The 16,248-nt window shown below is 37.9% G+C and overlaps 1 protein-coding gene across 2 annotated transcripts in view; it reads left to right on the top strand.

Moving 5' to 3' along the window:
• The window catches only part of SATB2 (SATB homeobox 2), a 188,517-nt gene that overhangs the window by 4,025 nt on the left and 168,244 nt on the right, over nucleotides 1–16,248 (top strand). For both annotated transcript variants that reach the window (XM_043577412.1, XM_043577413.1), the window contains exon 2: nucleotides 407–634. In XM_043577412.1, the coding sequence (XP_043433347.1) occupies nucleotides 466–634 (169 nt within the window). In that variant the 5' untranslated portion in view covers nucleotides 407–465. The remainder of the gene's footprint in view (nucleotides 1–406; nucleotides 635–16,248) is intronic.

The following is a 16,248-nucleotide window of genomic DNA, read 5'->3' as shown; positions in this document are numbered from 1 at the left end:
CCCTATCCCTTCCTCGAGTGGGTGAGATGCCTTTTTATGAAGTTCACTTCTTCTGCAACCCTGACCCCCGCACGGCGAGGCTGTCTCATCTGAGAACGGCGTATGCCAACCCTGTCCCAATGAATGGGCCACTTCTGGGCGCCCCTGGGCGCTGGCCTGGTAACCGTCACCGAGGGCTAACTTCTGGAGAGCAACTGGGCAGTGTCGCAGCACCTCGAGCTTCCTTTGGCCGCCCAGTGTAAGGTGGGGACCCGCTTCCCGGCTCGGGCCCCTCGGGCAGCGTGGGAGGAAGTTTGTGTGGCTTGGTGCAGCGCTCTGCCACTGGCCTGAACGTCTATCACGTGTGTGAGCGGTTTTCCCTCTTTTTTTTTCCCTCCCCCTTCCCTCCCCCCCGCCCCCTCCCTAGGTCCCTGCGCGTTTTATTGCGACCTGCCGGTGGGAACTTTGTCTCCGAGTCGGAGCAGCATGGAGCGGCGGAGCGAGAGCCCGTGTCTGCGGGACAGCCCCGACCGGCGGAGCGGCAGCCCCGACGTCAAGGGGCCTCCCCCGGTGAAGGTGGCCCGGCTGGAGCAGAACGGCAGCCCCATGGGAGCCCGCGGGAGGCCCAACGGCGCCGTGGCCAAGGCCGTGGGAGGTAACAGCCCGGAGCGGGGAGGCGCGCGCAGCCCCGCGGCCCGGCGATAATGGCCCGGGTGTCAGGGTTCAGGTTGATTAGGCGCTGTCGCGGTGTAGGATTACAGGAAGTGAATTCCAGGTTGCCAAATAATGCCCCCGTCGCCTCTCATCTGCAACTGGTAGCTTCATGTAGAGTTAAAACAAGAAAGTGGTTTACCCAGAGGGTGGCATTTTTTGGGCACTTTGCCACTGTGTGCTGAGGTGTTGGCAGGTTTATGTCACAGCCAGCTAACTGTTTCTAGATTTTCCTAGAGAGCTTTTTAGTGATTTAACTCTTTTGCTTTGCCTCAGAGTATCTGTTGTAGAGATGAAGTTGAGGTGCGATCGCTTTTGTGGACTAGTCTTTAATGCCCAGGAGCAGGAGTGCTGGTGTTACTTTGTAGTTAGGACAGTCCTTCGAGATAAATTAGTAACAACTGGGAATATTTCCTGCCACAGTTCAAGTGGGAAATAAAGAAGCATCATGAAATCTGCCAGGCCCTTAGAAGCTTTAAGGTCACCATTTTCTAAACAGTTTAAAGTCCTACGCGTTTGTAAGTTTGTTATGAATTACAGCAGAACAGGTAAAAAATAGCAAAGTAGTCCTAATGGCTACATGCTGTTTACCTTTCCAAGCATTTAAAAGTGTTTAAAGAAAACTTTTTGGAGATTTTACTACTTAAACAACCACTTTCCTTTAATGTGGTCAGGAAAAATAATTTTATAAAACGATATGTAAGAAAGTTAAATATTATTAAAATATGTTGAGGCTTATGTGCTGTTTGCTTAGTTGTTTTGGCATACAAAATGCACAATTCAATATGGCATGCAGTTTTTTTGTGTTTGAGATAAATCACTAGTTTAAATCTTTTTTGCTTCTAGAGGTTTCCCCCCTAATATTTTCAGCAGTAGCTTACTTAACATAATTCTTTATGTGAGCACACCTGAAATGATACAAAACCATGGCAAAACTTAGTGATAAACTCCAACCCCATGTTCTAAATAGCCATAGTCTGTATTTCAAAGACTTAAGTCTAAACGTCCATACCCTTTTAAAGAGTTAAAAGACATTTTATAAAATAACACGTGTCTATTTTTACTTAGTTTGCTATTATTATTTCTTCACCGTAGACATTCAGAATGGTTTGCCTTAGTTCCTTATATTAATCATCTCCCTTGAGAAGCACCCATTCTCACAATTTTTAAAGCTTTAAAAAATGATTTGGCTATACATTGTGGCTTATGCACCTTTTATTTTTAGGGGCTTAAAGATACACTTCGATGAAGCAAAAGAAAACTTGATAGTTCTGTGACCCACTTTTTAAAATTTGTGTTTATTGTGTTATCTTGAGACTGGAACAATAACTTCAGACTTTTTGTGACATATTTTAGTATATGCATATGAGAAAGAAAAATATATAGCAAATATGGTAAAACCAAGTGTAAGATGATACAAGTGCTGATACTATTTGATTGAAAAACTTGGAAATCATTGGAGGAGAAGATGTGTTCTCAAAGTGGCCTTATGCATAAAGAAAAAACTTGGACATAGACTTTTGGTTTCTTTCTGAAGACCTGCTAAAATTCACTGAATTGAAAGAAGTCTCTAAACATTTTAGAACGTAATTGTTAACAATTGTGATTCCTTAAAAAAAAGTGTTTTCTTTATTCCTACATCATATTGAACTGTGAAAGAAACTCCCTAATTTTGTTGACCAGAAATACCTAAATTTAGTGTGACATAGTGGTAGCGTTTCTTATTTTCTGAGACTATAATTCACATTTGACCACTTGTTATAAATCCGGTATAAAGTGAAATTAGGTCTTCAAGAGGAATAATAGGTTTGTTTCAACAAGCTGCTTTCGTCACTTTTACTGAGCTTTAATGTAGTAATATCAAAGGCCTTATTAGTTGCTTTCCAAAGTGAAAATAGAGATGGTATTAGCTTGTCTCAGTAAGTACTGTGTTTAATACTTAATAGTGAAGTGGTTAAAAGAGTTTACATATGGTGGGTTTTAAAAAAATTATAGAGAAAGATTGTATTCTGTATAGCATAGTAGATTATTTAGAAAGATTTTAATTTAGAAAACTTTAAAATATAAGGACATACAATTTTGACAGTGTAAAGTTTTTTATTGAATGTTAATATTTTTGGAGGGGTTTAAGTTTATGTGGTTTCCTAATGTATGTTGAGCTGGTAACAATTTCATTTCTTTGTAACTTTTAATCATGTATATAGATGGGAGAAAAGCAAAGCCTTTAAAATATTTAAAATTTTTAAAAATGTTTAAAATACATTTCTAGTTAGAAGTTCTTTGTCATTGAAAGACTTTTTTTTTTTTAGCAGGTTAAGTATAAAATAGATTATATTTCTATCACCCTACCTTCTTTTGTTTTAATTTTCTTTATGAAGCAATATAATAAACATAGACAACTACAAAATATTTATAGCTCTATATCATTTATTACCATTTTCAGATATATTGCAGTCTTGTCAATGTTATGGAGATGGTTTAAAAATAGGGCTCAAAATTTGATAGGACGCATTTGTTAATCTTTAGTGATTCTCTTTCTTAAAAGCTTTCCCCCTAAAAATGGGGAGATCATTAAGTTAATTGGTTGCCCAATAATATGGCAGTTTATCTTCCTGCTTTTGATAAACAGTGAGGTGAATAAATGTTTCTGAATGCCTTAGTTGTAATAGTAAATTCTGTTGCCCTTATTCTACGGTTTTAGACAGAGAGTTTGGTATGTTTTTTGGTGAGAATGTGTTTGTTAAAAAAATTATTTTAGTGTCTGGATTTGACTAGTTGAGGTGGCAGATACACTATCACAGTCCTCAAGGTTGCGTTTTAATAGGGGACTTAAAAGTTAGTGTGCTGTTTACAATGTGGTTAGCTTTCGAAGACTATTAGAACATAGATCAGTTTTGCTTTGTCTTTCCAACACCCTCTAGGATGTGTTTGTTCTTATCTAAGTTATGTTTTAAAGCATGTATGTAATAAAATAAGTGCTCAGATGTGTATGACAGTCAGCTTTTATAGAAAGTCCCTAGGCAAAAAAAAAAAAAAAAAAAAAAAAAAAGGCTAATATCTCTTTAAAAAACATAGGAAGGCTGGGAGAGAGTTTAGAGCAAGCAAGAGCACCGTGGTGTTGACAGCTTTATATCCCTGCTGGGTAACATTCACTTACTAGAATTGGCGTCCCCTCTCAGCTAGTAATTCACTCCATAAGGATTTTGAAAAAGGATGATTAATGGTGGGGAAATTTATATTTGTGAAATTGTTGATTAAAACTTACAGATCTATTTGAAGATTTAGAAAAAGAAAAGATTATTAAGGGTGACGAAAATAAGAATCAGATGATCCTTTTTGCCACCATTAACATAAGTACCTAAAAGGTTCTGCTGTGTGTAATGCTTCAGCCACGAAACCTACAGCATAAAATGAAAGTGATGCCAATCAAGTTTGCAGAGGAAGCGAAGCTCTCTGCTTTCCTCCTGGACTGCTGAAAGGCGCTGGCCAGTTGTGCTTTAATAGCAATAAATTATTGTGCTTCATTCATTGTTAACACAAGCATTTTCATTTTTAAATGTTTGGCTTAAAGAAAAACTTTCAGACAGCTTTATTTAAACTGAATGAACAGCGCTTGAGTATACCAGATGGTGTATTTGCTGATAGGAGGCATTAAACATCAGAAATCTTTTTGATATTTTTCATTTTCCTATGAATTTTGATCATTTTTTTTTTTTTTGGTGTTAAATGTTCTAGGCTTTTGGGGGGAAAATGTTTGAACACCGTGAATATCTTTTAGAGATAGTTGCTGTTTTTTGAAAAAATTTCCTTTTTTTTTTTCCTGAAAAATAATTTGTTTTTAAAATCATGATTTAATCTTGTTGAGGAATTGCCTGTTAAAGTTGTCTTATAACTAGTTGACCCAAAGTAGGCCTATTCTTCTTGCTAATAGGCAGCCCTTTGAAGAACATAACTGTCTTGTTACCAGGGGGAAAAAATCATTATGCAATACACACTGATGTATTCAAATAGGGAAGCAAATGTGATCACGATTGTTGGGCAGGGCCTCATTTAGAGCTGAACATTGTCTACAACAACAGTTAGTTTAATTGTCTACATGTGGAACATTTCCTTTTAGATTAAAAGAAATGCAGTTCAGGTCAGGTGCAGTCACCATATTAGCAGTGTAGGCAGACATTTTACTCTTTGAAGGGAGTACAGCTATGAAAGAGTATAGATATTGATGTATTGAAATGTATAAAATACTTGGAAATTTAGACATATATTGTCAACCTGGGTAAAATGACGAAAACCCATTAAATTCATTTTAGCCAAGGATGAACACCATTTTGCTTGTAGGGAGGCCTCGTGTTATTACTTCCAAAGAGAAAAGATTGTATTTCCCTTTTACATTCTACTTTTTTTTTTTTTTTTTTTTTTTAAGGGTTTGAGATCTTTTAAATAGAATGAACTTAGGCTTTGGGGTCATCCAACAATCTAGCATGTCCTCTGTAGTTTTGCTGAGGTAGAAAAATAGCCCTTTTCTAAAGTGTTTTTAGTCCTTGGCCTGTTATTAAAATAAAGATATACTTGGTTAAAAAAATATATGCAATGGAACATACACATTAAACAGAACATAGGGTATCCGCCCCTCAAAGTCCTGAGCATAATTTGATGTTTCAAGTAATTTTGGAAGCCTTGTGTTCCATCAGCAGAAACCCACTGACCATTATATATTCAAGATCATCTGCAATGAAATGTGTGTGTGTATGTGTGTGTGTGTTGGAACTACATAGATGTCCCTTAAGACATTTGTTTTTTAACCCCTGTAGAAAATAAGCAATATAATCTTTTCCCAGGGGGTTGTGACTAGTAGAATCAGTCTGTACGTCTTAGATATCTTGTATATATATTATATTTATGTATATATAAAAAGACTTATCATTTATTAGAGGTCTAGGAATATGAATTTGAATTATTTTAAGAATATGGAAATCAGTTTTAGTCCAGGAAAGGCAGGGTAATTATTTGGTATATCTGGCAAAATATATCTCATAAGCAGTCAAGTGTAGTGGTTCTACTTTGATAATTTAAAACCTTTAGTTTTCTTTTTTTGAAAAGAGACTTCAGTGTAGAGACTTTACATGCATTTGTAAAAAAGACATTAACAGGGCTAGATGAGTTCTAAACTCTATTATTTTTTAGGTCATTTTAGAGAGTTTAGGTTTCTGTTGCTAAAAAGGAACCTATTCTTCACCATTAACAAAGTTTCTTGTAACTAATAATCTCACATTAGGTAAATAAAATACGTTCATAATTTGTTTTTGTTTTTTTTTCAGGAATCTAAACTTTATCCCACATAGCATTACATAGCATGTAAATTAATAAAAATCCTCTATCTTTTATTTAATAAGTAGGGTTTTTTTTTTTTTAAACCTATGTAACTAATGTGTGGTAACATAGTGGTTTTTGCTGTCTTCCTTATAAGAGTGCTGAGATACAATGGCATTTTGGAACATATTTAAAGATGGAGCATTTGACAAAAGTTGTATGTGTAACAGTTTGTCAGTGAAAAGTGACAAGTGGGGAATGACAAATGAAATGTTGGCATCATCACTCTTTATTTTGATAAAAATGTCTCAATTTGCAGTGATATAATACTGTTTCATATTATTTCATGAGTTGTGTGAGATGCATAAGGGGAATTTAGATTTTGTGAACGGAAAATTAGCAGCCCAAACTCTTTTCAGAAGCTTTGGCAGCACGTTCCCCACCCCACCCCCTACTCCCCAAGAGTAAGAACAGCAGTGAAATATTGGATCTAACCCATACATTTTAACTCATTATTTTTTAAGAAAGAAAGAAAGAAAGAAAGAAAGAAAGAAAGAAAGAAAGAAAGAAAGAAAGAAAGAAAGAAAGAGAAAGGAAAAAGAGAAAGAAACAAGTGAAAATGGTTTCAAGTAGAAGACCTTTATGCATAGCTCAACAAATGAAGAGAGTTAGCCTTTTTTGCTTCCATTCTTTTCTTTATAGTGATTTTAAAATGAGTGATTTCCCTCTGCTGACTTTGATTATGTGGGGCCTTTCTCACTTCCAATCACCACTGCTCTCTAGCATTAATTTAGGGTGCCAGTAAAGAGAGTTGTGAATTCCTTTTATTTTAAAGTGCAATAGAGGTTTGAGAATGTCTATGTGTTAAAAATGGATTTTTATATACAAAGGATTCATCATCCTACTACTTACGGGTAACGCGATAGATATTTCAAAGTCCAAGTAGACGGCCCTGAGAGGAATTGAGGTATGAGTTAAAACAAAAGCCAGTTGAGTACTTACAGACTTCCAAAAAGGCACAGACGGAGCCCCTATAGCGTGTTATTTTCCATTTTCTGAAGTCACATTGGTTCCCGTATTGTCAGTGATCAGCCAAACATTTATTTTCTTCTTTTGCATGAAACAAGCCTCACAAGCACTTCATGCTACACAGTGTTTATGTAAAAATGTTCCATGGTGGAGTTTTCAAAAGCATGGAACTGTATCTCTGTAATTTTGTTGTTGTTGTTGTTTTCAATTAGCAGAATTGTTTTGCTGTTTAATAACAAGTGATTTTAAAAATTGTGGCAAAATCAGTATAATTAAGTGAAAGCCTGCATCAGAAATTGTCTTCCACCACTTCTGTCTTTCTCTTTTCACCTACAAAGTTTTACTTCTTCCAGATTTTTTTTTTTTTTAAAAACTAGGTAAAAACGACCTAATATGGAGTAAATTGCCTTAGACATATAATTATGGCAGTGGGGTTTATGGGATGTATTTTTTCCATTTTCACTGATGTGTGTACCTTTAAAACTTAAAAAATAAACTAGTGAATATTTTAGTTACTAGTTTGGCAAATGCTTAAGATGAAGAAAAAAAGCATTAATAGAAATTTCAAGAATTTGAACCTTGCAATGAAGTTATCAGCAAATTAGGGCAGTCATATCGTACGAAGAATGTTCTTTATTTGTGGTTATGACACATTAGGATAGTAAAACTCTAAGGGAAGTAGATTTCAATTTTAGTTGCTCACGGTATAAGGCAAATTTGGATCTGCCCTTCACTAGTTGTCTTATCATTGGAATGGAGTTCTGTCTTAGCACAGTGGGTTATTAAACGATAGCATTTAACATAACAACAAAGATCAGAAAGTTCAGAGGAAACACTGAAGCTTATCAAAAAGTATGCATTTCACACCAGACTGTTTGGTGCCCACTTATGGTTACACAGTTACTGAAATGTGCCCAGCAGCTCAGAGACTTTATGTGTTGAAGACTTGCACAGATATGAAAAAAAAAAAAATTAATAAGACTCTGGTTAGAGCAAGTGTTTCCAAAGCACTAAGATTTAACAGAGGTGATTTGCATTTTTCATAGAAACAATTTTAATTTTATCACATTAAGCAGAGATATCTTTTTCTTTCTTTAAAAATTTGTTTTTTACTTGTTTTTCTATTTGGCTGGAAAACGAGTGTATCAGTTCTTTTATAACTGAATATGATTGATTTTCAAATTTCCTGATTGGTCCCTGTGTTAAAATTGCATATTTTTATTGCATTTGTTCCAATTCTTTATATGTATAAGGAAAGGCAAAATTGATAGTTTATTAGGAAAACGCATTCATGTCAAAACTGTTTACATAGCAGTGTTTTCAAAACATTATATTTTTTGGTTAACAGAACAAGAACTTTCTTTTATCATAATCCAAAGATGTGAACAGAGCAGCATGATAAATGTCTCTTTAAGTGTCGTAGTAAAAGAAAATGACTTGCCTTCTGAGGCAGTGGAGAGTTTATGTTGTTTTGGACCCATTTCCCAAGCAGTGATCGAAAACAGATTACAATAACAATTATACAGTCAGAAGATGCAATATCCATTTCTGCTTTAATTGAGTGAAAGAATAATAAAAACATCATTAAGAAAAATGAGGTGGACCTGTCACACAATGTACAAATTTTTAGTCTTGGAGAGGATGCAGAATAACTGAAATGCTTTTCACTTACTTTGCTGTGTTTATTAGCTAAAATCTGTTTTGGGAGAGACCATTTTGTTCTTTCTCCTCCCTGGGAAGTTCCTAAAGGAGCCCCTGGGAGGTGGTTGCTCAGGAGACAATTAAAAGTGCTCATTGATTTTGTCTTTATATGCAGTTTGAGAAGGGCAATCACATTTTCTTATATTCTACCTGAGGTATAACGCCCTTCCCCCACCTTTCTTTTAAACCTCTGTAAATGAAAGACAAACATGATGACTGTTTCTCCGACGACGGAGCTCTCCCTGGTAAAGGTTAGGTGTGATCCTGGACCTGCTGTTCCTCCTCTGGAAGGCATAACCAGGCTGAAGGGGGAGAGAGAGTTGAAGGTGAATAATGAGCACCCTTATTTCTTCTCAGCACACATGGGGTCGGTGGGGGGACCCTGAGTTTCCATGTGTACACATCACTGACATTCACTCAGGCAGCATAGACTGTCACTTGAGATATATAGGCTCTGGCCTCCATTGGCCATCATCGGAACCATTATTAAGTCCATGATCCTTCACACTGCTCAGCCTCCCTGCCTCTTTCCCCAGAGTGGAGCTTCTGGCAACTCAGAGTGAGCTGGCCGGCAGCAGCCAAAATCAGTGGCTAGTTTTCTTTCACTCTGGGCTGTATTTCTTACTCTATTCATAGAAACTGTGAGCTCCTGGCAACTTTGGTGATGACAGTGGACTTAGCCAGACAGTGGAGTTAACCCCTGCTCATTGCGGGGATACTAAAACCACAAACAATGTTGGCCATCAGAGTATTTGGAGCCCAAAGTTTAGACAACCTTAACAGAGTTAGAGGAGAACATTTCTTTGATCTGTAGCTAAGAATTTTTTTGGGTTCAATATTTAAAAAAATCTTTGTGAGAATGTTAAAATGAAAGGAATGAGATAGGCAGTAAACCCTTACTGGTGGAGGTCTCATAATCCCAGAACTGTCCCAAGCATAATCCCCTTTAGAGTGGAATTTATATCAAACAGCTCAAAAGACTTTTTTGTTGTTGTTTTGTTTTGTTTAAATTCAGTTCAGAGAGTCTACTTAATAGCACCTTCATTAAAATACTTTTGTCAGCAAAGGGTTTTTCAATTTTAGCATCTACATAACCTAACAGCGGCGACGAATGCCACGAGCTTTAAGGGTCTATTAGTGGTTCTGTTTTTTTCTGGACTTTATAATTTAAACCTAAACATTAATTCTGGGTGGAACTTGGCATAATGTCTTTTTGCCTTGGAGGGAATTTTTGTTGTACAATTAAAAAAGTTTTTTTCTTTTTTTGTACAGTCTCCTTCTCCATGTCTCCCCTTCCCCGAGTAAATAGCAGTTAAATAGTCAAAGTCTTAAAAGGGCTTATTTAAATAATAAAAAAAAAAGATAGATTATTTTAGGTGAATTTAACAATTTTCCATTAGTTCACACTGTAAACTAGTGCTTTTGATATTAACAAGAAAGACCTGTGGGGCTGATAATGCAATGAAAATATTTTTTCTCTTTCTCATGTATGAAAGTTATGTGGTAAAATTTTTAATAAAATCCTATTTGATGACTCTTGAAACTTATAAATCAGTTTCAGGTCTTTATCAGAAGGGGAGAGACAAAAAAATTCTTTATTTTATGTCACCTGAAATTGTAGCATTGACTAGAAGGAAAGAAGTTGGAATCTCACTGTTAAACAATAAAGTGACTGAATTCCCCAGTAGTAGGTATTTTGGAAAATTAAAAATGAGTATTTTCTGAACATTAGTACCATATTAGAGTTGAACTATTATAGGAATCTGATTACAAGGTCATTGTGAAATTAAAAACAAGTGAGGAAACTCTGCAAGGACGAATCGTCCTCATCTGAACCCCAGAAGGCATGCTGCATGCTAGTGAAGGTGCATGCTGGAGAAGGGCGTTCACGGAGTGGGGCTAAGCCAGGGTACCCCTGAAGCTTTGTCTGGCGTTCAGCTTCCCAGGCTCCATTCAGACAAGGTTTTGTGCTATAGATGTGGCAGGTGTGGTATTAGAAGACTGAACACCCTTTATTTTCGAGGGGGTATAAGAGGAGCAAATTGTTCTCTGAAAGTAAGTTATACACACATTTAAGACCCAAGTAAAGGCACTTTACAAGAGTAAATAAGGTGATCCTGATTTTTTTTTTTTTTTTCCCTTCTCAAATGAATCTCCAGGTAACATTCAGCAAAACTAACTCTTTTTACAGGCCCATTCATATAGTCAGTTTGGGCCTTAAGCACATTTTTACAGCTAACTTATAAACCCCCCCCAAACTGGAGCTCACCACTGAAGGCCTGCCAGTGCTGTCACAAATGGCCATTAGTTCCCAAGAGACTTTGAGGAGAATCAGAACTGTACGAAAACTATAGCAAGAACCATTTTGCTTGCATGTGTATTTTTTTTTTTTTTTTTTTTACCATCATGACAACAATGTCGGGGTTGGGGGGCAACCTGCATGTTCAGGACTGATACTGTATGCTCTCCCATGGAAATGTATAGAATTCCAATTAGCACAGGGTCAGAGTATAAATGTACCTCTTTTCACACTATTCCAAGTGGTTAGTGGAAAACAAGCTGCAAAGTAATTCCCTTGGCCCCCCAATAAAAAGATTTATAGCAAAATAATTCTCAGCCCCATAATGGAACTGTTGTAGGTTTGTGTTTGATATTTATAAAACCGAAATACAGTCCATGTACCCAAACTAAGCGTTTATTGTAAACAAGTTAACTGCCAAGAGCTTATATTCTGTCAAACATAATTATATTGAAGATTGATGTATAGCTGGAAAACAAGTTTGAGGGAGACAGTTCTCTTTACCCAAGGAAAGCCTCTGGGGTCCAGCTCTCTTTTCCCTTTGATAGAACTCACGAAGTCGTCTTTGTTGTCGCCAGCCTCTCAGATATATAATAAACACAGGCTTGCTTGTTGAAAACATATCATTTGTCCATCTTACTTCTGTTAACAAAATAAAGAGATGCATGTATATTCACGGGAACTGTTAGGTACAGTTTCTTTCATCTTCATGTAGATGCGGGCAGTGGTGGTACCAAGATAAAGTGGCCGCTCTTACCATGACAGGCAGGGCACCATGGCCACACTGGAGTTCACCCCAGAAGGAGCCCCTTTCTCCTTTAATGTGGATTTTGAAAAAAAAAATCTTAAGACTCGTCCTTCTGTTATTTCGTGTTGAGTTTGTGAGATTGGGTCTGCTTTGAAACTGTGGCCTTTTCGGGGTGGGGCAGAGGCTACATAAATATGCTTGATATTGTAGCTCAAGTTATTTGAGAGTTAAAGAAATTACGAATCCAGGGGATCTAGAAGTGGAATCGTTGAGACTGAGATGTTTCATACCTGGGATTACCCCAGATTTAAAAAGGTGCACTACTCTACCAGGGTCTTTTGCTTTAATGAAGGTAGAAAGTTGTATTGTCCTTTGTGATTTATCATTTATCTTTTTTTTTTTTTTTCTTCCCCTGGGAGGAAAATCACTTTGGGCTTGGATGACACTTCTCAAAGATTGTTAAAAGCAGAATAACATCCCTTCTATGGCTGGATGATACCATTTGGATAACATTAAGGATGAAAATAAGATCTTCATGGATTTATATGTTGTGGCTTAAGTGATCTCTTTAGGTTTTTAAATATTAAATTTAATATTTTCTCTTGGAAATTATATAAATTACAAAGGGGATGTCTTAGACTCATAAAGTGAAAAAATAATATATGAGTTTTCTCTGTTCTCTTTTTCTCGTTTAAGTGATTGCTGTAAATTGCGGAGGTACATATATACCTAAAATATCTTGTCTGGGAAGTATTCCATCAGTGGGGACCTGAGTTTCCCCAGTCTGTATGCTGGGTTTTATTAACTTCATCTCAGTCACAATAATAATATCCTATGTATTGCAATCCAGACATCTCAGTGTACCCTTAGGGAACTGCAGAATACACACTATGCTTTTGACTTTCTTGCTCTCTCCTTGTGTTCTTTTCTTTTTCTTTCCCCAGTGTTAGTCCTTTCCAGGGCTTGGTTGCTATTACCTCTCGGTGGATGCATTTATTGGGTACAAGAATGAGAGTGGCTTTTAGTCTAGGTGATGGCTGCTTGTCTGTTGAAGCTTGGCTTTGTGAAATCTGCATTCACTTCACAGTGATGATTTTTACACATTAGACATCCATACATGTTTTGCTGTTTGATCCCTAAACATAGTAGGATTTCCTTTTGTAAGGAGAAGGCCTTTTATTTTTTACTATAAAAACTTCACCTTTTCAGGTTTTTATTTGATAAAAATCTCTCCACTCTAGTATGATTTCCTTTGGGGTTTTGCACCAGTGTTTGATCTCAATTTTTAATAATTTTGGTGTGTTAAACTCCCCAAAGAAAACATGCTTGTGCTATGAAATATTCCCACTAGAAATCTGGGTAGTCTTGTCTTATTGAGAGCTGAGTGCTTGATTCCTTTATTAATTTCTTGCTAGTGAACCTCAGTACAGTTAACCTTTCCTTAACACTACACTGGAGAAATCAATCAAAGATTTTTTATTTTAATTGTTAAATTAGATAGAACAACATTTAGGCAAAGCTCAAAACCTGAGATGAGGAAGCAATGGTTGCTATGAAGGCAATTTTTATTGATTCTTTTTCTGACTTTTGGGACTCTGAGTTGCAAATAGCTTTTCCAGAAAGGATAATGAGAATGAGGGGAATAGCAAATACATCTCCTCTTAAATACTATCTGAAATATTATCTTCTCAGAAACTTCTAGAATAAAATTTTATACAACGAAGGACAGAAATCTTAATGAGTTATAGTATAGTCGTTTTAACATGGCATCGAGTCTCGAGACTTAATACATGCATTTATAACCCACTGTGAAAAGAACTTTAAAAATTTAGCTTTGAACTACAGGATACTTAAACAATGTTTAACATTCAAACAGTGTTTGAACTCTTCCGTGATAATCAAACTTACAGATTCTACTTTTTTCTTAAAAGAAAAAAAAAATTTTTTTTTCTTAATTCACGATCACCGAACATTTTGTGGCTCTAATTTAGAAAAGATATTGCAGTCCTTCCATGCAGGACATGTAGGATGGCAGTTAAGACTCCCAGGGCCCCAGGATATGTACAGTCACAGAGCACAGTGCTGCTAGCCACTTGAGTCTTACACCAATGGACTGTGATGCCTTCCTAGTGATAAACTAACAATGTCTGTCCACAGTGGTTGCACACAGCCCTGAGGTCTGGTGCACTTCCCCCTTGAGAACATGGAGCAAGCTCCTAAGGCCACTTGTGTGGATTGTTTCTTAGAAAGCTTTCCTTGCACGCCGATGCTCACTGCGGTGCAGTGAGCTACAGTGATGTGATAGACTCAGCTGCAAAGTCACAGGAAAAAGCCAGAACTGACATTGCCTGTTAATGGTGGTTATTAACCTCTAGCTAGAATTAGCGTTTTTGTTGAACTGAACTAACATTTATTTTGGACTTGCTATAAGACAGGCTCAGGGGTGGAGTGGGGAGTGAGGGAATGAAGAAGACTTATCTAAATGCAGCCCATGTTGGAGAACGCAAAGGCAGGCCTCTCATTCACTCTAACTGGACATTCCCGACATCAGGGAATTTAGTTCCTTGGGTCAGGCTTGCTATGGCCCAGTTCCCAGGTGTAGCTCGGGCTTTTTTGTTTAGATAAGTAGCCACACTGTGCCTCTGTGTGCCTGTGAAATCCTGTTTTGCAAACTGCCTGGCCAACCTGATCCTGCTACCACATTTCTATAAATGAAGAGTATTGAGAGATGTGGGGTTTCTCCTGCAGACTTCAGGTCTGACTTCAGGTCGAGTTGCGATCTCTCAGTCTGGGGACAGGCCTGGGAGACCAGAACCCGGCTCTTTCCCCTACCGCTTGAAGCTTAGCTTGAGCATTTGGGGTGGTAAGGAACAGAGGACTAGAGTTCACGCGGCTTCCCCACCCCTGGCCTATTTTTGTTCTTATCTTCCAGAGTTAAGATCTGCCTCAGGGGCTGCAAGGTAGTGTCTGGTGTAACTAGATGGGATTCTGAGAATACAGTATTTCTTGATAGTCTTACCTCCTCACCCTACTTCCCCAAGGGGAGAGAGGCATCAAGGAGCTCTATGGTCGAAACTTTTATTTGGAGGCTTAACCTTGAGTTAACAAACAACTGGGTCATGGATGAACATGAAATCAAATTTCTGCATATATGGCTTCATTTGCCCATAGAGTAATTATTAGGCAAATGTTGCCTTCTCCAGCATTGTAGGATTAACTGTGTTCCTCCACCTTTGAACCACACAGGTCACCCACCTCTGTCAGCTCTTGCTTCCTCTTTAGTGAGACTGAAGAAAGAAAACCAACAGCAATGGCAAATGAATTAATCCTTCCGAGAATCTTTGCTCACAAGCAAGGGTCAGAGAGGAACTTTGGAAAGTAAAGCAGTTTAGGGGAGCCCAGAGGATCTCCAGTCCATCTGTGGATGGCTCCCTTGCCCCCAAATATTTTTTCTTCCCCTCCCACCCCCACAATGCCAAGACTGGTGAAAACATGTTTTGTTTTGTTTTTTTAATTGCATCACCTGAAATTCTTTCCATTAGAAGTTAATGTGGGATACAGTGTGTTTCATTTTACAATGAAAATATATCTAAGGAGATTAAAGGACTGCTAAACCATTCAAATAGCAAAGTGTAGCATCTTTTTATCTATTAATCTCTTTGGAATTTTCGAGCTCAGCCCCTGGGGGATTGGGAGGCTGGCGTGGAGTGGTGGAATGTGGAGCCTCTGGTTACCACGGCTCAGGAGGTCGGGTGCCTGGGAGGGGACAGCAGGGACAGAGAAGAGGACGGTAAGAAAGACGCACTTGATCCATCTTGAAATTTTGCCTAGGACCCCAAGAAGGAGGTGAGGGGCACCCTATTCTTCCTTTCTGTTTCCTGCCACAGTCTTGGTGCTCAGAGTTGTCTCTATTGTGTTAGAGTGGGAGGAAGTGTCTAGAAGTTAATACTGGGGGTTAACATTGAGGTTTCTTCTTGTGTGTGTGACTTGGTGTATGTGTGTGTGTGTACATGTGTGTGATAGAAATAGAGATAGAGAGAAAGGGAGAGACAAAAGGAGAGGGAAGGGAGAATGAGGTTGTAGAGAAAGTAAATTGTTTTGTTTTTCTAATACATTTGCACTAGGATAGTTGCCAGCCCTCACTCCTTTCTCTCCCAATCCTCCGGTAGAGCCTGTCCTTGCTTGGCTTACTTGGTAGAATTTGTTTCAGTGTTTCAGGGTTCTATGATTTATTGATTGCGGTGGTTGTTAAGTGTGGTACTTTACTCCAGGTTCAGTTTTATACAAAGAACAGATACGCGAGGCTCTGCCCTAAAGCCTTTGTAATCTTCAATTAGCCCTAGGACCTTCTCAGGTGATAGAACCAGATACACTGCCAGCTTCAGGGAAGGGAGTGGGCCCCATGGCCGCCTTCCTTCTGGAAACAGTTTCAGGAGCCCCTGGAAGGAGAGAAGAAAAGTTGGCCTCCTAT

The sequence above is a fragment of the Prionailurus bengalensis genome, chromosome C1 (genome assembly GCF_016509475.1).
Source record: "Prionailurus bengalensis isolate Pbe53 chromosome C1, Fcat_Pben_1.1_paternal_pri, whole genome shotgun sequence".
NCBI classification, from domain to species: domain Eukaryota; kingdom Metazoa; phylum Chordata; class Mammalia; order Carnivora; family Felidae; genus Prionailurus; species Prionailurus bengalensis.
This window is presented reverse-complemented; position numbering and strand designations above follow the sequence as displayed.